At 50.9% G+C, this 20,570-nt stretch overlaps 1 protein-coding gene across 4 annotated transcripts in view; it reads left to right on the plus strand.

Moving 5' to 3' along the window:
- Positions 1–5,237: 5,237 nt before the first annotated feature.
- NRP2 (neuropilin 2) overlaps positions 5,238–20,570 on the plus strand; it is an 87,525-nt gene continuing 72,192 nt past the window's right edge. For all 4 annotated transcript variants that reach the window (XM_074144904.1, XM_074144905.1, XM_074144906.1 and 1 more), the window contains exons 1-2: positions 5,238–5,310; positions 17,266–17,443. In XM_074144904.1, the coding sequence (XP_074001005.1) occupies positions 5,238–5,310; positions 17,266–17,443 (251 nt within the window). The remainder of the gene's footprint in view (positions 5,311–17,265; positions 17,444–20,570) is intronic.

Here is a 20,570-nt window from a genome sequence, read left to right on the forward strand (position 1 = left end):
GAGGGACAGATGGCCTTTACTGCTCCATGGTCTCCTCTTTGCAGGTGAGGAGAAGCTGTGGGGGATCAGCGCCTTCCTCACAAGCTGGGGGCCAGCAGCAGTGGCTGTGTGGAGGAGGGTACCAAAACGAAGTGGAAACCAAGCATGTTATTTGCGAAGATTGGGTCAGGAGGGATGGCTCGCTGCAGGCTTGGGGTTTTGCTGCAGTGGCTTCTGCTGCTGTAAACAAAGGGCCAGGCCCATTGGTGTGTTACAGTGGTTCAGAATCTGTCCTCTACAGTCTGGGTCACTGTGTGACCCCCTCCCCTCCTCCATTTCCCCTCCCTGGGCCATTCACTGTGCCAAACAACACAATGCAATCATCTTGTGGGGGTTATTTCTGACTAATGTACCCACCCAGTGGGATTTCAGTGAACATTAAAGCAGTTGATGGAGCCTTTAATGAAGTTAACCTGCTGAAACCAGGAGACCATTTGGTTGAAGTACACCTGAAAGCCCTGGATTACACAGCAGCTGCTTCAAAAGGAACCCATTGCCTCCTTTCATACCGCTGCTGTATTGAGAAATAATACAGCACCTTTATATTCAGCTTAATTTAGTCAGCCTGCTGAAGTCTGAAAGCTTTTTTTTATTAACTCTGAAGGTGCAGGGGCTTTCCTCCCCCCACCCAGCAACGCTGACCCCCCCACACTGGCTGCTGCTCAGAGCAGGCCCCCAGCAGCACGCCTGCGCCTCTCCCACGGCTGAGTACCTCCCGAGCCACGTGGAATCACTCTCCCTCTCTCTGTTAATCCGATGATGGATTTTAACTCCATTAGTTTGCTTCCTCTGTTCTCTTCCTTGTTTTCTGCCATTTATTCATTTCCCTCCATCCCCTTGTTCTGTCTCTTTGTTTCTTTCGCCACCTCCCTTCTCTGCTCCTCTCTCCTTTTTCCTCTGTTTTTTCCCTCCCTTCTTTTCCTCTCTCCTTTCCAGGCTGCCTCAGTACTTCCCTCATTTCCCTTGCAGTGGTGTTGCTCCCCAGCTCTCCCGGCAGCCCTCCGCCAGCTCCTGGCACTGCAGCAGGGCGGTACTGGCCCGGGGCCCACGGTGGCCACCTGAGCTTCAGTGCAAAGGCTGGAGTAGCCTTGTGTTGTGTCCTCCTGTACAAAATATCTGTAAGCAGGAGATGTGGAGGGGGGGAGAAAGCAGCTCCCTGCCTCCTTGCAGTTGGGCTGGCAGCTTGGAAAAATATGGGGGGGACATGTGAGGAGAAGGAGACCAGTAATGGGGTGGGGAGGAACGGGGTGGGTGGGTGAGCACTGGCCTGCCACAGCATCCACAGAGCCAAAGGGGCAGCCTCTGGGCTCCCCAGGCAGCCACTGCTTTCAACCGCAGATTAGCAGCCACGGTACTGCCCATGAAAAATTAACTGGGAAGCTTGCTAATTAAGCCACCTTTACACTGGAAGTTTATGAACTTGCATGCAGTGTGCCAAACTGCTTTCTCCAAGTTGGGGTATTGGCCTGCTTTTTGAATATGGACGAATTCCCGAGCAAATAGTCTGGCTGAAGACTAGGGCTAATGGGATGCTAAGGTAATTATTGGCTATTTGTGGCTATAAAGTGAGATCTCGTAATCATGCACCTGATAGACTAATAAAAACATTTTATATGATGCACTTAGAGCTTTTTAGCTGAGGATCTCAAAGCACCGTCTGGAGGAGGAAAACTGCAGCAAGAAGTCTGCACTCCTGTGGGGAGCTGGGGAGACAACGCACGCTGTCTGCCCCCATGCCCTGACTGCCGCTCTGTGGGTATCTTGCCAAAAATGTTTGAGTCCCTGCTCTCCTGCTGACTGACAATACTTATGGTTTTATCTAGGCTGGGTATCATTTTTCCCCACTCTCATTCCTAACCCTGTTTCAGTCCTGCCGTGTTGTTTTCTCTGGAAGGCTGTCAAATTCTGTGTTGGAAATAGTGTGTTTTGACATAAAACTGGGGGAGAGACCCTGTTTATCCAGCTACTCTAGAGCCCGGAGAAGGTTACAGGAATATATGATGCCTTACTTTTAATTTTATTTTCTTTTAAATCAGGATTGAGAAAGGCTCTAAGGAAAAGCTGGGGGGTTTCCTGCTTTACAGACACCTCCTGATGGTCAGTTCATGGGGTAAGAAGGACTCCTTTAGAAAGCGGAAGCTGTGATTGCAAATAAATGAGGCTGTATGATCAAATGTTGGAAAGGAGCTGTGATTAGAGGGAAGAGAAGAGTTGAGTTGAGTGCCAGGGAAAACCCTGGTACGCAGGCCTTCCGGTCAGCAGCAGGGAACAGGGCAGTGTTTGAGGAAGAGAAGGCTTTCTGCTGGAGGGCAGGAGAGGGATGGGGGAAATTTCACTGCATCACAGCTCTGACTAATGCTTGGGCTGCAAAATTCTTTCAACCAAATCTAATGCAGATGGTACGTTAAATATTACAGTACCATTAAATTACATATTATCTCATTTTCAGTGAGGTTTTGTGGATGTTCCTGACATATGGGTATGGAAAAATGCTGCAGTTCCCAATGGGTTTGGTGAATGCTTACTCATGGGTTTTAAATACCCACAGGAGGATTGAACGGAGAGCAGAGCCCTGAGCCCTTTGGCAGAAGCAGGACTTCCCCAGCATGGAGAGCTGATGAGGTCCAGCCTTGCTTGGGGCAAGGAGCAACACTGACAGCAGCAGCAGCTGCCCCTGCAAACAGGCAGAGGTAAGTTCCAGGTGCATAGCTTCACCTTGTGCATAGTTCCTTCAAACCGGAGAGGGAGGATCTGAGTCTTAAATGCTCCCCAAAAAAAGAGGTTTTGACTCTTTTGTACCTGAGCTGGACTAGCAGGTGTCACCAGCTTGGTGGGCATCCTGTCCCAAACACCTGCAGCTGTAGAAACTGCAGTGGCACTGCCTGATATTTCAGCTGTGCCTTTCCTTCCCTGACAGCGGCATGTTGTGGAGAGGAGACCTGAGATCTGACACTGAACACAGGGCTGGATTTGTGGAGTGCTACTAAAAGCAGCTGAGAGAAACCTCTGTGGAGCAGCAAGTAACTTCATTTCCCATCACCATTTCCTTTCCTAGGGTTGTCTTCTCTTCACTCAGTAGCAGATCAGAGCTGATATCAGTTCAAGGTCGTGTTTGCACTATTCTATTGACCTTAACCAGGCAAAACTCTGACTGAATGTAATGGGAAGAAAATTGCCCCTGTGCTGAATGGTGTGTGAGACGGGGCCATCTCTGATTAGGGTTTGGTAACCTCTTCCTTTTCCATGCACATCTCAAGAGAGGAATGATTCATGCTGTGGGTTTATATTACGCTCTAATATCTGTGTTATGGTCTGCGAGGGCTATTTATACACACAAAAAAATCACACTTTGCTAGCTTGATAGTAGTCTAACTATAAGCAAGTAGTAAATAATAGTTGCATAATTCCACATCAAAATACAATAAATAAGGCAGTAGACTCAGTTGCCACTGGCTTTGCCTTGACTTCAACAGGTGGTGAAGCACATTTGAGCCACAGAAGATGCAAAATTGGGTATCAAAACACACAGAAGGGAGAGAGATGCTACAGCCCTCAGGGTAGCGGCTGAAATATCAGATCTATCTGTCAGGCCAAACCTGTTGCTGTCAATGAACTTCCACAGCCTCGGAGGAACTCAGTGCATTCGTGTTGTGTCAGTGAGCTCAAACAGGTTGGCATTGTGATTTCATTGACGTGAGCTGGTGATGCTACCCGTAACTGATAGACAGCAGAGTACAAAATAATTAGTCTCATCACCCTAAATGAATACCAGTGAAATGTTCGTACTTTCCCTCTCACCCACACAATGATGTATCTCACTTCTGCCACATGCCAGTATCTCTTCACTAATTACCAACTTAAAAAAACTGAGGTAACAGTTTTAATCCCTTTGTCTACTGTATATTTGGAAATTGGAATCTATAATCTAGGGACTGATCAACAACAGAAAGAATTTGTTTTTAAGTAGCTTTTTGGTGCGAGGTTTTACAGATCTTTTCACTTGTGTGCTTTGAAATTTCACCTCTCAAACAGGATGGAGGTGTGAGTTAGCCCTTGTTTGCCAGGTACCAGCTTTTAAGCCTGTTGCAGTCTGTGAATTTAAGAGGCAAGTAAATGCAAGGTCTCCCGGTGGTTCTGACCCAGGGAGGGACTCCTCACCTTCTCGGGCACAGAGACGTACAAACTTTCTGAGCACCCTTAAGGTGACCGTGTGAACGCTGCTCTCAGTTTGCGTTTTTAAAGAGCATCTTGGAGAAAACTGGTTGGGAGCGTGGAAGCCAACTGCGGTGCCGTCCCGGAGAGCTTTTGCGTTTATCCCTTAAAGCAGTCTTTACACCGCAACACGGGCGTAAGGCTTCCCGCTATGGCGCGGCGGCTGCGGCCGAGGCACAGCGCTTCTGGGTCTCGGCCGGCAGCGGCGGAAACCCACGAGCAGGGACAATCCTTGTCCTGATGCTCCCCCATCTGACAATTTCTGGGTGTCTCCCCTTTCGCGCAGCCCTGCTCTTTTGCAATTATTTCCATCGGGTTGGGGTGGGTTTTTTGGTTTGGGATTTTTTTTTTTTTTTTTGATTCCTTGCTTGAGCTGCCAGGCCAGGGAGCGCTCGGGGAAGGAGGCGCAGCCGGGGATGCGCCCGGCCCCGCGCACCGCGGAACCGCTCCGCGCACCGCGCTGTCGTCCACTCCCCCACCGTCGCCCCATCGCTGCGGGAGCCTCCGCGTTTCCCTGCGCCCGCGTTACCGCCCCGGCGGGGCGGTGCGCGGGAGCGGGGCGGTGCGCGGGCGCGGGAGCCCCGAGGGGGCGGTGCGCGGGCGCGGGGGGCGGTGCCGGCGCTCGGCGCTGACAGCCACATGCCGCCCTGCCTGAAAAGGCTGCGAGGCGCCGGCGGGGAGGGAGAGGAGGCGCAGACGGCGCCCCAGCCCGCACTGCTACCGCCGCCGCTGCCGCCGCGCCCCGGGGGATGCCGAGGCGCCGGCCCCGCGGGTCGCCCTAGGGGACAGGCGCTCCGCCGGTACCGCAGCCCCGGCCCGGGGGAGGCCGCCGGCCCCCGCTGAGCCCCGCCGGAGCCGCTCACGAGTGGGGCGCCCACGCGGGGCGCGGCGCTCCCGGGGCAGGGACGCGAAGCCCGGCCCCGCAGCTTCGGGTGTTACGTTTTATTTTTTTTATTTTCATTTTTTTTTAAAATTTCTGCCGAAGGATGGATACGTTTCTTCTCGCGTGGGGATTTCTAGGGCTGTGCTTGCCCGGCTCCGGAGGCACGGCGGAGACAGGTAAGGCGGCCGCCGGGGCGGGGGATGCCCCCGGCCACGCGTGGGCGAGGGAGCCCTCCGCGCCCGCCCAACTTTCAGGTGTCTGTGCGCGGTGCCGGGCACACGCACAAAAGCTTTGCCCGGCCTCGGGCATCGCATAAGGAAATAAACGAGGAATCGGCAGCGCCGCGCAGCTTTCGTAGTACGGGTTTTGGGGGGGCTCGTGCGTGTGGCGGGGCGGAGATGGGGCGGCCCCCCCGGCAAGGCGCGCAGCGGGTGTAGCCGCGCAGCTCCCATCGCCCGGCGTGAAGGGGCGAGGGGACGGAGCCGCATTGGAAAGTTGCGTGCTGGGATTTTTTTGCGGGGCACGGGGAAGGGAGGGGAAGCGGTAGGGACCGGCCGCATCACGGACACCCGCGTCCGGATGCCCGCGGCTCCGTGCCTGCTTACAACCTCGGGAAACTTTAGGTGAGAAATTAAAATCATCTGGCAGGGAGCAGGCAGCTGAGCAGGGCGGCGCTGGGAGCAGGCGAGGCTTGCGGTGGCCGCGGCACTCGCCCGTGGGAGGCGTCCTATGGGCAGCCCCCCGGGAAAGCCTGCCCGCGGTACGTGCGGGACCCGCATTTACTTTACAAACGCCGGGGTGTCCCGGGACCTGGGGAGTTCGTGGCAGGTTTTGGGGCGCGGGTGTGTTTTTCTGGTCTTCGCTTAAGAGCTAGGCTGGGCTGTCAGGAGGCGCTGGGATGAAGCCCCGGCGCTTGCGTTGTCTCGGCTTAGGGACAGGAGAGGGGCAAGGGCGGACTAAGGCTGGGCCCTGTGCTCCCCGGCCGCTGGCTTTGAGTCTGGCTAATGGGGGCAGAAGAGTCCCCACCTGGAGCAGTCACTGGTGGGAAAAGGATGTGCCTCACCCAGCTGTCCACTGCTCTCTTGGGGCTCCTTCTGCGGTCAGCAGCCCGGGAGCTGCCCTGGTAAGATAGTGGTGCCAAGCCACTAGCTGCTGAGCTGTGGGTTTCCCTTCCCGTTAGCCGGGGCCTCGGGACGTGTCTGGGACAGCCCTCGGGGACGCAGGGTCCTGAGCTGCGGTCTGACCCGGGAAGCGTTAGATGGCAAGGCACAATGTGCGTGCGTTGGTCCCTGTCTTTCCCCACGCCGTGGGGCGGCACAGCCACCAGCTCCCCCTTGGAAAGGGGAGAACATCTGCCACCTGAGAAAGTCCCTCTTTTTTTTGCAGCAGTGAAGCACAGACATTCCCGGAAAACACGCTCCGTGTACATTCAGTTGCCGGTTGGCATCGCCTTCTTCCTTATGCTTATAAAGGAAAGAAAAAAACATAGTCCCATCTTTTGTTCAAATAGGAAAACAAATGAATAGGCACTCGATGGGGTGAAGAGAAAGGGCAAGGTCCTGGGAGGACCCTGCCAAGTGCGACAGTCTTTTTAGATGGTCCCTGTTGCAGAGGCAGTGTCTGGTCTCCTGGAGTGGGTATTGTGCTGAGGCAGATCGGGCTGTAACCTGAGGCTTGCTCCTGAGGGTGCACTGGCCAGCCTGGCTGTGATCCCTGTGACTGCTGAGCCCAAGTGTGTGCTTGTGTCTGTGTGTGCACCTCCTTCTATCCTTGAGTGGGCTTGGGATCAGGACTTCTAACTGGGAAGGGGTTTATGAGCCAACCATGTCTCTGAGGCCGTTCAGTTGCTGTAAGAAATGTTTATTTGAACGCAGGGTTTTCCCGGCTAAGCAGAGCATCACATGGTGTTGGAGCCAGCAAGGAAGTTGTCTCCCTGTGGCTGACACTGGCGGCTGTTTGCCGAGATGTTGTTGCAATGCTGTAAAACCCAGTCAAATGACTTTATTGCTACCCAGTGAGTAAAGGTATGGGGTAACGGGACACGAACCTCGATCAGGCAATGCTCCAGTAAATTAGCCAGCCTAGTAAGAAAAACATGCCAGAGGTAGATGGATTTATGTTTCAGTCTGGTGTATCTGAAAGCTTTCCCCCATTATGAAAGTCCCTCTAAGGTCCCCTAAGGGAGGTTAGTAGAGAGGGGAGATGTTTTTAATAGACAATAATATGATAATCCACATGGAAAAAACCGTCGTGCAATATTTCTACAGTAAGAGATAAACAGTGCAGCTGCCAATTTGTATGTAGCCAAGCAAACCCTGAGATAACCATGGAGGGGAGTGGGTGGGAGACCCTGGAAGATAAATCTGAAGGCTGCTGGATGGCTGTGTGTTTTTCATCTTCCCGTAAAAAGCAATCAAGTAAGAAAGTAACAGATTCGAGTGACCCAAGTACTGAGCGATTCAGACGATGTTTATGCAGCTCCAAGCAAAGCTCACTCTTGAAGCCTTCCAAATACTTTGCTTAAAAGCTAGTATTTTTAGTAATGACTTAGGAGATGTAGCAAGGTGGAGAGAGGGACCAAAACAAATTGCTGCCAAGCAGGCACACAGCTGCACACATACAAACATGCGCACACACACACCCACGCAAGTGTTGAGTGTAATGCCTTTTGCCCGTTGTGCTGTTAACTTGGCTCTTACTGGGAACAAAAGCTTTTTTAGCCTAGGAATCAGATAGTTGTCAGGAGCATCACTGAAAACAACTGATACAAGCTCAGTGGGGGGCTCTGACCCAGGTTAGGATGCTGCATTTTGTTTTCCTAACTTTTCTGCCACAGAAAAATCATGGTGTGTGGTGTCTGGAGAGACAGGCAGGCATACTAGTCCCAGGGGGCTCTATGGAGGCACTTACCATCTCCTTGCCCTACTGCTTCTCCTCTCTTTCCCCCCCAGCCCCCTCCTCAGTATTTACTCTGTGTTTGATATCTCGTGCATGGCCTAGAAGGTTAAAATGAGAAAGCGACCCACTTTGCTGGGCTGGAGAAGGCAGCACTCCCTGTCCCGGCAGCGTGCTGCTCTGGGCAGGCGGGTGGATTGATTTCCTAGCAGAAGCCTCCCGTGCCACTGGGCTCCAGGACTTGGTGGCCTTGTATTGCAGATAGCCTGAGAGGAGAAAGCATCCTTCATAGGGTTTAGGAAGCTGTCAGGTTCAGATAAGGCTGGGATCCTATCCTGTGGGACCCCCAGTTGTATTAATAAGGAAAAATTAATTTTTAAGCACTGGGATTGCTGCCAAATTATATGACCTCTGACAGACCAGCTGCGCTAGGAAAATAAATTGTCTATATCTGAGACCCGTGATACTATCTGAAATCGAAATAGAAAAAGTCTGCATTTAGCCACGATGGTGGGGGCAGATTGCAGCAGCTTGAGAGCAAACTGGAAGCTGCTAAACTTGCTCTCCATTGTGTGGTGAAGTCACCGCCACCATGTCCCCATGGGGTCTCGGGAATACAGTTGTCTAATCCGGGAAGTGTGGAGAGGTGATGTGTCTGCACACACCCAAGCTGGGGCTGATGATGTCGGCACGGAGGTGGGAGCAGAAGCGGGGTGTGAACACTTCCAGCTCTACCCTCACTGTGTAACAGCCCTTTGACACATTTCTAATTATAATACACAGACAAAGAGGTAGCTGGGCTATTTTCAAAATCCCTGTCTACACCCTGGTGGAAACCGCAATACTAGCAACAACATAAATCAGGGCTGTTGCTAGCAGTGTTGCACACGGCTTAGTGCTACAGTAGCATGGTTTTAGTCTTACTCAGAATCAAAGGGTCAGCCTCCTCCCTGCCTGAGCCAAATCGCAGTCTCAGAAGGCCAAATCCTGAGCCAGGCTTGATGCCTGTGCAGTGAAAAGAAACAAGTGTAGACACAGAGGAGAGGTTTTGTCAGCACGAGGTCGGCAGGCACAGCGCCAAACACTCGAAATCACAACTCGAATCTGTAACCCTTTCTATGTGCAAGTGGTGCCTGTGGATCACGTGGAGGAGGACAGCTAGGGTAATGCTGCGGGGCCAGGGCCCTGGCTGCAGCCTTGGTGAGGCAGCCTCTTCCCAAACAGGTTGGGGAAAGGGGTACAAGCATTGAGTCGGCACACGGAGTAGCCCGAAGTATTACTTGCAGGGATGGATGGCTGCAGAGACTTTCTGTCTGAATGCTTCTCCCCCTCTTCATACTTGATGAGCCAAAGAAAATGGGCCCCAGAGATGAAGTGCTGGGCTCTGGGTCTTTGAAACCTGCCCTGGTTTCTCCCCGTGCATTTGAGACAAAGGCAAGACATCTGCCCTAGCTGTTCTGGTGGGTCAACCCCTAGCTGTGAAGTGCTGTCTATGTGGGGCTTGAATGCCTGCCTTTCTCTACGTCCCCCCTAGGAAGATGGTGAAGCCAAAAGGATGCTATCCTTTTACTCTGCTTATGTTTTGTTGAAAGGCTCCTTTGGACTCTGCTTTGGGGGGGGATGCCTGTGGGGAGAGGAGGGAGGAAAACCCCAAGCCCTTGTGTGTGTAAACATATACGCACACGCTTACCATCTCCCTGGTTCCTCGCCCTTCCTCACAAGCACACAAATTTCTACCTCTTCTCTTACGCATAAAGCCCCCTCCGGTCCCCCCCAACCTTGCTGCCTGCCACACACGTGGTCCTGCATTCTTCCCTTTCCCATACTCTCCCTCGTGTTCCCACAGCCCCTTGGCAACTTTCTACCTCTTGCACACCCCCAGTCTCGCTCCTGCTTTCCTCTCTTTCTGTTTGACCGCTGACTATGCACTCAGCAGGAAACAATGTGTTTAAGACACTCGCCAGAATGTATAATAACTTCGGCACTAGTAGTGAGGCTCAGCAGTAGCTGGATTTGAGCAAGCCATCGTAAATGCTGAAGCTGCTGCTGCTCGGCAGCATGTGTGGAGGGAGCTGCTGTGGGGCCTCTCCCCGGGTAGCTCTGTACGAACTGCTTCTTCTCCCATCCCATCCGTGGGGCTGCCCACTGCTGAGGCACTGGTATTTGCTCTGTGGCTCCAACAGAGCCGTTGGGAGGCAGGACTGAGCCAGGGGTGGTGCAGGATTCAGAGAGGCTCTGGCAGCTGCTTTGGGAAGAGGCAGGAATAAACTGCCATCGCCGGGTGGGGAAAGCCAAGACTCAGTTTTTGTGAAGAACGGACCCTGACAGATGGGCTCGAAAGGTGTGAGGGAGCTGGGAGGGCGCAGGGGGAGATGAGAGAAGTTTTTTTTTTTCTTCTTGGGTTTGTCGTAATAACAATACTAATTAGTATTTCAGAGGCATTGAAACACGCTTCATCAAGCCTGAAGCTCTTTAGAGAGGAATCCTAGGTGAATCCATGGCTTGCTCTTTAATGTGTGGAATTAGAAATGTCTCTTGCTTTTTCTCTGTGGCCCTCAAACAAGCCTGTTATTGATAGCATTCACAAGGGTGGCTCAGCAAATTGTTTCATCCTCATATTATTTCCGAGTGTAACCCACAGGTAGGGTGGCAGGCTGCTATGCAGGAAGCCTCTGCTTTATTTCTCCTTCTGCTCTGAGCCTTCAAGCTTCCCCAAGTCTCTGTTTCCCTGCCTGTGATACCAGCAAAGTTTCCTCAGAAACTGCCCGATCTGCAGCTTGAAGGTCTCCTGAAGCTGCCACCTATTTCTGGGAGATGGCAGTGCACTTCCACAAGACTTCAAACCCTTGGGAGCCTAATATAGAGGCAGGTGAAACAGTCATGATTTCTGCACGTTCAATATGCAGTTATCGCCCTCCCTTGCATGTGCACACACACACACACTCTCCTGAATGATTACTGAAGTAGCCAGGAGTTGTTATTCCAGACCCACCGATTACATTCGCAGGCAAGCCAGGAGGATTGTGTGCACACGTATCTATATAAAGACTAACGCTATTAAGCTGGTTGCCCTATTGGAATTGCATTTGCCTGTGATATAAGATGATAAATAACAAAGTTAGTGGAGGTGGCACCATGTAAAACCAGGGTAGGAAATCGCATCAAAGATACAAAGGTGGGGGGGGGAGGAGGAAGGGGAACCACCAGCACCCCAAAGTGGCAACATTTAAAGCTCAAGGTTACCACTGACTCGGGTGGTATGAAGTGATGCCACCCCCTGGAAGGAGGCTATCCAGAACTGCAGGTGTGGAAATCACTGGAGTTCAGCTCATCTCAAGGGAAATTTACCTGGATTTGCACACAGGATTTGGCCCTTTCATTTTCTAGGGTGAAGCTTGAGTAGGTCTCTATTTCAGGTTTCCACTTAATTCTTCTGTGGATTTAGCATGGCAAAGAAAGTGCAGGTATCAGAAATCTCCAAATCTCCTCTTTCTTCCTCTCTCCAACACTCTCTTCTTATTTAAAATTATCCCTTTTTGCAAAGGCTCACAGCTAAAATGTTCCATTTGCTGAGCTTTCCGGCACTCCCCTCTCACTGCTGTCCAGCGTTATAAAGTGAATATATTGCATCCCTCCCCGGTTGCCTTAGGAAGTGGTCAAACGGCTGCATTCCTCAACTGATGGATTGGCGCGTTCCCCTCTTGCTTAAGCTCAGACAGTGTTTTTATGAGCCTGTCTTGTGACAGGCTTGAGACACTTGGAATCAGACAAAATCCTAGCTCAGATCACAAAAGCACTCTTTAAATTCTGCTTTGCTGTGCCTCTATTTTTAAGTGAAATTTTAGTTAAACTGGTAAAGAACATTTTCCCCTGATGAAATGTTCAGGGGACTTTCCCTGGCTGTGTGAAATCCCAGGGGGTGGATGTGGGTATCGCTCTGGGATGAAATGTGCGTGTAAGTGCTTTGTGGTGTTTGGGTGTGTTTGTCCATTAATTTGTTCAGGAAGCCTTTGAAGCTTTATCTCGCAATCCAAAGCAAACACGCTTCTGCTAAAATGATCTATGCTACTGGGGATAAAATATCTAATCTTATTAGCTTCCTCTGCTCTATGTCTCTCTCCTTGGCCAATGGCTAAGCTGTATCATTTAAATCCGAGAGTTCGCATTTGTGTTCCTGCCTGATGTGAAAGTTGTGCCGTACAGTTTAGGGGGAGAGGCCGTGCCACATTAGCCGTGCCCAGACTTTCCCCCAGGCCCAGAGCTTGCGGAATGAGGCAGGATGAACATTAATGGTAATGAATCGTCGGCAGAAGAGACCTGTTTCTCCCCTCCATGCCAGGGTTTGGCAAAATGCTTGGATGTACATGGACCTTGAAAAACTTCGCTTCTTGAAGAGCTGTTTGACTTTAACAGGACCGAAACAGAGGGTTTGCTGCACAAAGGCTCAAGCCAAGTTCAGCAGCTCTGAGAGCAGTAGGTCGTGCATGCCAAGACCTGTATTTTGCTGCGCAGTCAGAGGGCTGGCAGGGAAAATCTCCTCTGCCCAGCGCTGAATCCCAGGACATAGAAATCTTCTGCATTGGTTAGATGAGAGTGTGGAGCTGGGGTGTGAGGGCCTCATGCGAAGAAGAGAAATAAGTGATGAGGCCGGGCAGTGCATCCCTCTACCATGGGACTCCCGGCATCTCTCTCGCTTGCTCCTTTGCTGCCCTCAAAGGCTGCTCTTTCTGAGCAGCACAGACATGGATGCTGCTGATTGCCTCTAAGGCAACAAGAACGTCTTAAATTTTCTGTGCAGCCCTGAATTACATCCCCAAAGTAAACTGAACCCAGCAGATCAAAACACATGATAGTTTTCTGCTGGACGCTACAAGCTCTGAGAGGCTGTAGTATGTGTGTTTGTTGTGAAATGGGCCTCTCTGGTGATGATTATTTTTGTAACAGGCAGAGTTGGCTTTAGTTTCTGTGTTGAAGGTCCAACAATAACAGTGAGCCCTGCTCTCCCGGGGTGAGGGAAATCCAGAGGGGTTTAATCGGCAGGAAATTCAAGTAGGAGAATGCTCTGCTCCTCGCCTAAGGTTTCAGCATGAGCTGATGAGCTGCAGAGCTGAAAAACCCCAAGTGTGGGTGGAGGTTCCTGGAACCTGGTTGTTATTTTTGGGTCCCCTGAGTGATGATTGCTTGTTGCAGCCTGGGGCAGGCAGGGGGAGACTTCATCAGCCTGGATGTCTCCAGCAGGTCAGGGCAGGGAAAGAGGGGTTTGCCCCTTGCAAAGGGTGAGGAGCTCAGAGCAGTTACCCATCTCCGTGGGAAATGTTGGAGTTGCCTGCTGTATGTTGTGGCGTTTGCAGGAATCCGCCCTCCTGAGCATCTTCCTTTCCCATCCCTATAGCTTGGTGGTTGTCCTCTTGCATAGTTCCCCTGTTGGGAGGTCCTGTAAGGAGAGGATTGCTGGGATAATGTAAGTCATGTGGTGGACCTTAATGAAGGAGGGGATCTGGGGATCCTGGACATAGCCTGCTCTGACACTCCTGGGGAGTGCCAACCTCTGTGGCCTCTGTTGAGGAGCATGGCTTCTCTCCTGTGGCCTTGCCATCAGCACAGTGCTCCCCTGGCCCCTCCAATGCGCAGGCTGGCAGGGGCCCCAGCAGTTTGCTTTCAATGCCTGTGTTTTGCTTACTGAGCAATGGGATGTCCCATGCACCTGGCAGACTTGGCTTATACTTCAGAATTTAATTTTAATTTTATTAAGTGAATTCAGGGCTGGCAAAAGCTGCCAGAGCCCATTAGCTGTGGAGCACGTCTTGCTTCCAAAGCACACAGCCTGGGCAGTAGTCATGCCACTCACCTTTTTTCTTTTTCTATATTTTTGCATGGATTGAAAGGACACATTTATGTAGAAACTTGACCCTCTGCTGTGTACAAAACAGGCCTGATTTTATTCAGAAAGCCAGTGCTTGGCATGTCTGCTAAGGTAAACCCTTTGCCTGTCAGTGGGCACAGGGATAGATTTTGTTTGTTGTTTTTTTTTGTTGCAGATGTTTATCTGCTAGATACCAGTGAATCAAAAGAGAAAAAGCTCAACAGAACAATTACAAAGATATTAAAGTCATTTTGCCTTCTCAGACAACTCTAAGAAGCCCCTGTTTCCCTGGTATGCTATTGCCTACCACGTGCACTGGTGCTGTGCGTGGACAAGGCAGTGCTGTACTGAAGCAGCCCCCTTTGTTTCTCTGGACCTTCTTGGGGAGGGATGAATGAAAGGGCAAAATCTGTTCCTCAGAGACACAGATAAAGTTTCCTGCAGGTGGAAGGCTTTCCCTACTACAGAAAGATGGCAAAATTTTCCTGGTGGTATCTGAACACCTGAGGGATGTGACTGGTTCTTCTGTCTGTTTAGTGTTTTTGCCTGCTTGTCCTGTTATGCTGCAGAGATCGCAGTCGAAGAGAGCTGGGCTCCAGGCTCTCCTTACCAGCACCAGCAGTTTAACTTGGGCACCAAACTGACCTGAAATCAGGATCAAGCCCAGGGATTTCCTTAGCTCAGTCCCACTGACCTGGGATGGCCTTGCAGAGCAAGGGAGAGGTTTTGAGATCAGGCTAAACCCGGGTTTCTGCTCCTGAGTTCATTTATCAGGGAAGAGCCAGAGCAAGCTGGAGCTGACACCCCTGTTCACATTGCAGTTCCCCTCCAACTGGTTGAGTTGCAACAGCTCACAGAGTATTCATAGTATCCGGTGCGAGTAAGGGGCTAGCAGCTTCTGAGTGGTGGGTGATGTTGGTGGTATCAGCCTAGCGGGTAGCATGTGTGCGAAAGCTGGAGAGACGGGGAGGGGATGACGAGGTGTGGAAGTATTGACTGTATTTTCATTGCTTCGAGACTTTGCCCTTTCCAAGAAAAATAATCTGCAGCTTGAGTATTTCTCTTTCCTGGAGGGGGTGGACATGTGTGCAAACGAGGTGTGAATTTTTATGAGAAGGTGTGAAAGTGCGTACATGAGTGAAGTGTGAATTACACGTCTATTTGTACGTTGATGTCAACAAGTCCGAGAATTTCTTCCTTCCACGTGAATGTCTCTCTCTCTCTCTCCCCCCTCAAACCCACATAGGCACGTGTGTGGGCAAATATGCCTTGCTGAGAGAAGAGATTTGTGCAAGAACGTAGGTTTGTAAATGTTTGTCTGTTGAGCAAGCTCTCCAGTGGAACAAAACCAGATGTTTTTGAATATTCTCAGCTCCTCTGTGGTGGTGTTGCAATTTTTCCCCTCGTATTTTTCAGGATACTTACAGGATTATTTTAAGAAAAAAGGGAAGGCTGCAAAGATGCCTTTGGGTGTGTGAGAAGAAAGTTATTTTGAAGAATGAATGTGTTAGAGGGCATGAAAAATATGGGGGAAGCTGAGAGAGTGCTTTTTCATGGTGAAGGAAGCATTGCTCCCCCATGAAGGGCCCTCCTGTTGCCCTTGTTCCCGTACAGGGCACGTGCATTTTCTGCAGGCAGCATGCAGGTAGTGTGCAGGCAGCAGGTTGTTTATTCAAAGTGCTTTTTTCCGAGAAGCATTGCTGCTGAGGGGTCCTGCCTCTCTCCTGCTGCTTGCGTTGGCTCTGGCAAGAGGGCAGTTTGAAGGTGGACTGGGATGTCCCCACTGAGAATGGACAGGCTCGTGACGACCTGGCGGAGGGACAGAGCCAGACCGGCAGCATGGTGTTGAGCCCACAGAAGTCTGCGCTGCTTTACTTCTCCTGGGTGGTCCTGGGGCTTTGCAATGAGTGCTGCTGTGGGAGGGACAGGGACAACTTTCAGGTCCAGGGTAGTGGGGAGCAGCGCAGAGACCTTTGGCTCACCGAGCCGATGGGATGTGGGATGTGTGGTTACTCTCCTGTGCCTCAGCTCCCTCGGGGGCATGGGATGAGCCTCTGGCCCCATCACAAGTAGTGGACATCTGGGCCCCAGGAAAGCCCAACTGCACCCTCCTGTGGCACCAGAGCCCTCCAGGACTGAGGGGAGGCTGTGGGGACAACCCACTAGGGTTTGTGTCCCATGTTGCTTATGATCAGGGAGGGGAAAGCCTTTCTGCGATGTGGACTGCGGTCACCCTATACTCTTGCCAGCCTGCCCTGTGAAGGGGTCTAGGGTTTGGGTTTTTCTGGATTTTTCCCATTTTGCTGGTTCCTGCCCATTTTTCTGGGTGTGAGGAGGCAATGCTGTCTTCCAGGGGCAGCTGTGGCAGCCCATCAGGACGGGGCGGTGGCAGGGGAGGTTGGCACGCAATAGGGGCCCTGTGGAGAAAGGGACTTTGTTGGGATTTGTAGTGCGTTATCAACTGACCCTGTGATGCAGATTTTCCTCCCAGCAAGTAATGCAATAATAAATTTGATTTGCAGCATTCATGAGATTAAGTGTTTTTTTTGAAGATGAAATCACCCTCCAGGGCCTGTTCTAACCCAAAGCTGAGAGTGCTTCCTCCACTCACCATGCAGCTGTTGCCAGCCATTTGTGGGCTAGCCCCACAAAACCACCACTGCTGATTATCTATGTCTGCAATTCCAAAGGCTAGGTTAGCTTGAAAGGTTTCAGGAGGCACAAGGCCAATCTGCCGAGATGAGGCGGTGGGGGCAGGTGGGGTTGGGGAGGGAGAGCACAGCGAGCGGAGAAGGGCTCTCATGGGGCTGTGGGCCAGGGCCAGGAGGGCTGGACGCTGTCCTAGGCTCTCCCACTGGTGGACCTGGACTTGCCATCAGCCCTGCTGTGCCTTGGTTTCCTTACTTGGGTACAGCAAAGCTTGCTATGCTCTTGCAGCTGGATGGAGGACCATATGTGTCTAAATTTTGGTGTCTCCTGAAGCAGCTGTGGGAGACTGCCACAGAGCAGCTTGCAAAGGAGGCAAAAGAAGGGATAAAACAAGGTGGCTCCAGATGATCTGATATCACTCTGTCTCTTACTTTATGGCTCTCTAATTGCCTCAGCAAGAGCGTTTATTTCTCTTTTCTGGTCTGTGTGAAGTGCGATATGTAAGTGTGGCAGGAGGTGGAGGGGAAAAGGAGTAGGTTTGCTGTGTAGAATAATTGCCCTTGCCCGGAGATTAATATGAAAAATTAGAGTACCAAATGGATGTCAACAGCCAGGAGAATGGCCTGTATCAGACCACCCATAGCAGTGGCCTGGAGGGACTGGCTGTGTGCAGCTGATGCCCAGAATCCGTTTCAATGCCTTTTTCCCTTCTGTGTCTCTGCAGCTCAGCCGTGTGGGGGCCGCCTGAACTCCAAGGATGCTGGGTACATCACCTCCCCAGGGTACCCCAATGACTACCCCTCCCACCAGAACTGCGAGTGGGTCATCTATGCCCCTGAATCCAACCAGAAGATTATCCTCAACTTTAATCCTCACTTCGAAATTGAAAAGCATGACTGCAAGTAAGAGCCTTCTTCTTCCTCTCTAGTACATAGTCACCTTCTCTTCCCACTATTGCCTAGTGGTATGAGCCTCATGCTTCCTTGCACGTGAAAACAACCATCGTCCTGAGCCCCTGTAGCCCTGCTTCTCGTTGCCTTTCAGGGGCAAGTGTGCCTCTTCTGACTACGTGGTTATAAGATGCTGCTTTGGACACATAGGATGAGCCTACTCTGGATTGAACTGGTGGTTCTTAACTCAACCTGATACCGCCTGAAACCAAGAGTTAACTGGCTTTCAATCTGAGTTTCACTTTGGTTCAAAGACAGCTTATTTTTCTCAGTGGCCTCACTGAGAAAGTGGCAGTGGCCACAGTCCTTTTAAACATGCTGGGAGAGCAGAGCAATTTCCTGGAGTGTAACTAGGCAGTGGTATGGCATAGAGAGCCCTAGGGCTGGAGACTCAGGCTTGGGCCATGTGAGGCTGAGGGTTTGGGGGTCCAAGATGTTTGGGCTGGATCTGACTCTCCGCAGTGCTTATTCTACTGCCTTTGGTATATGGGGAGTTTGGGGCTGTTTGCTTTTCTTTTTTTTTCTTTTCCCTTTTCTTCTAAGAAGGGACTTGGAAACTAGATGTCCGGGAAAAACAATTAACAGCTAGTAAAGAATAATTAACAGCATCAAAGGGCACCATAAAGGGCTGAGTTAATAACATGGTCTCAGCAGACGTATAAACCTGTGTATTTAATCTGGAATCCACAGCCAGCTACAGGGATGCCTGAGCTGTGAAGGAGCTTGGGGTCTCCTAAAACAGGCCTGACACAGCAGTCTTGCCAGACACACTGGTCCTGTTGATTAAAAGGGGGTTGTATATGGAGAGGGGAACTCTGTTTTCAAAAAGGACAGAGGGACAGGGGAAACATTTATGGGGCTGTAGAATCAGTCCTGTGGAGAACAAAGAAATTCAGCATGGGTTTGATGATGTACTGAAGGTTATGAAGTGTAGGGCTGGATCCTCAGCTCTGATCCATAAAGATCAGTGTAGCTCTGCTAACTCTAATGAAGGTGTGCTGATTGATGTCACTGGGGATCTCATCACCCCCTACAGATAAAGCCTGGGCTAATGAGGCTTTGAGCACCATGAACTCTCCCTGAAGTCACTGTGTACGCAAGGCGTTTAGCACTTTGCAGGATCAGGCCTGTGTTTAGAGAGGGGAGAAGGTAGAGAAAGGCTTAATGTGGGCATAGATGAACACAACAAGGCCTTGGCAGCGCGTGTAAGAATGATGGTTGCTATCAGATTTTATTATTGCTTGTACAGGCTGAACTGTATAGCCTTCTCATAGCTAATGCAGTCACAGCAAATTCACAATAATAAACGCTCTATAGGCCTATATTCGCAGTCTGGAGAGTATGCAATATGTATTGGGCAGGGCAGGGGTTCTTTGCAGGGCAGGGGTTGAGCTGGGCAGGAGGGACTCCAGCTTCTGCCTTTCCAAGGTCTTGGGCTTGGAGGGCTGCCTGTGCTCTCAGGGGCTGCCTGTGCTGGAGAAGTTGTCACTTTGCTGTTTTCTGCTTTACTGTGGCAGATCTGAGTGCTACGTGGTCTTATCCTTTCCATTTCTGCATGTACATGCATGAGGGAGCCTTTAGTTTAAGCTTTAGAAAGGTTTGAGTTTGAGTTTTGGTCCCCCATGTGGGACATGAGCGGTGGAGGATTTGTCAGGGTCTCTGATTCAGTTCAGCTCCTGCAGCAACATTGCTCTCTAGAAACCAGGTATTAACATCAAACCTCTCTTGAAAGTGAAGTTTGCCTGCATCTCTATCCCCCCAGCTGCCAATCTGTGTGCAAGTGAAACAGGGTTCATCCAGAGTGCACTTGGGTTTCTGCTGGCCACAGGTATGAGCTGGGAGCCAAGCTGACTTTTTGGGTGCCTGCTCCCCAGAGACAGCACTGCAAAGGAGTGGATTTGCAAGAACTTAATGGACAGTGCTTTACAGGAAGCATAACCAAACCTATGGAAACAGTACACAATAATCACTGCCTGAATGATTTTGACAGGAGGAAGATTTTTAAATTTTTTTAAAGTGACCTACCAGAAGGAGACAAGTATTAACACTGTGTAATGCTTGGGCGTTAAGCGGTACTAATAGGTGACCATCTAGTGATAAATCTCATTTGAGTGTCAGAGGGTATTTCATGAAGAAGCAAAGGCCTCATTGCAGCTGCAGGTGGGAACCTTAACAGAAACAGGAGTTCAGCATCTAAGAAATATATTCTCAGGGCAGATACCTTCTTTTGATATCTGTTCATTAATATAGAGCACATTCACACAAATGTGACAGGCCGATCAACCCCATTGTGGCACTCTGTCTCTGGCCAGACAGGGTTCCCCCTACTCCAGTGTTGCTACCTGGCAGCTATCGGAGTGGGAGCGGGGCCAGTCTGTGCTTCCAGCTGCCAGAGGTAAACACCATAACCCCTTCCCCTGTTGCTTCTTCCTTCGGCATTTCATTTTACCTTATTAGGCTAAAGTTTCTTCCTCATAAAGCATAACATTTACATTCCTAAAACCCATTCTAAGGCCTACAAAAATATCTGCAAAAGTCTTTTTAGTTTTACTGTGTCCTTTCTGGCCTTCCTTGTATCTGTTTTAGAATTCCCTTTGGGACAGGAGGTGTTTCCTCCTGTGTTTTGTACAGAACCTGGCACCCTGGGGACCTCTGCGGAAAGGTCAGTGATTTCCCCTTGCCAGGCAGCTGGCCGGAAAGGGCCTGTGTACCTGCTGCTGCCTGGACGCCAGAGCAGGGAGGAGAGCGGCCTCGGCAGCCGGTCCTCCCTGCACGGAGGCGGGAGCATCAGCCAGGGATGGAGCTTGGAGATGGCAGCCAGGGGCGGCTGCTCCATGCTGATTGTTGCTATTGTTTTTCTGGAGGCACATCTGGGCTTCTATTTTTCAGCTGTGTCCAGCTGCATTAAGAAGTAACTGCACTCCCACCATCACCATCCTAAAAGGAGTGTAATTGAAGCCCCAGAATGTTATTTTGTTTTTCTCTCTCTCTGCTTCATCTGTGCCCTGAGGAAGCACCTTGCTTTGGAAAGGCACTTCAGGTTAAAAAAAATTGGTTGCCTTCTGCTGTTGTGGCTCTT

The sequence above is a fragment of the Numenius arquata genome, chromosome 3 (genome assembly GCF_964106895.1).
Source record: "Numenius arquata chromosome 3, bNumArq3.hap1.1, whole genome shotgun sequence".
Lineage (NCBI taxonomy): Eukaryota > Metazoa > Chordata > Aves > Charadriiformes > Scolopacidae > Numenius > Numenius arquata.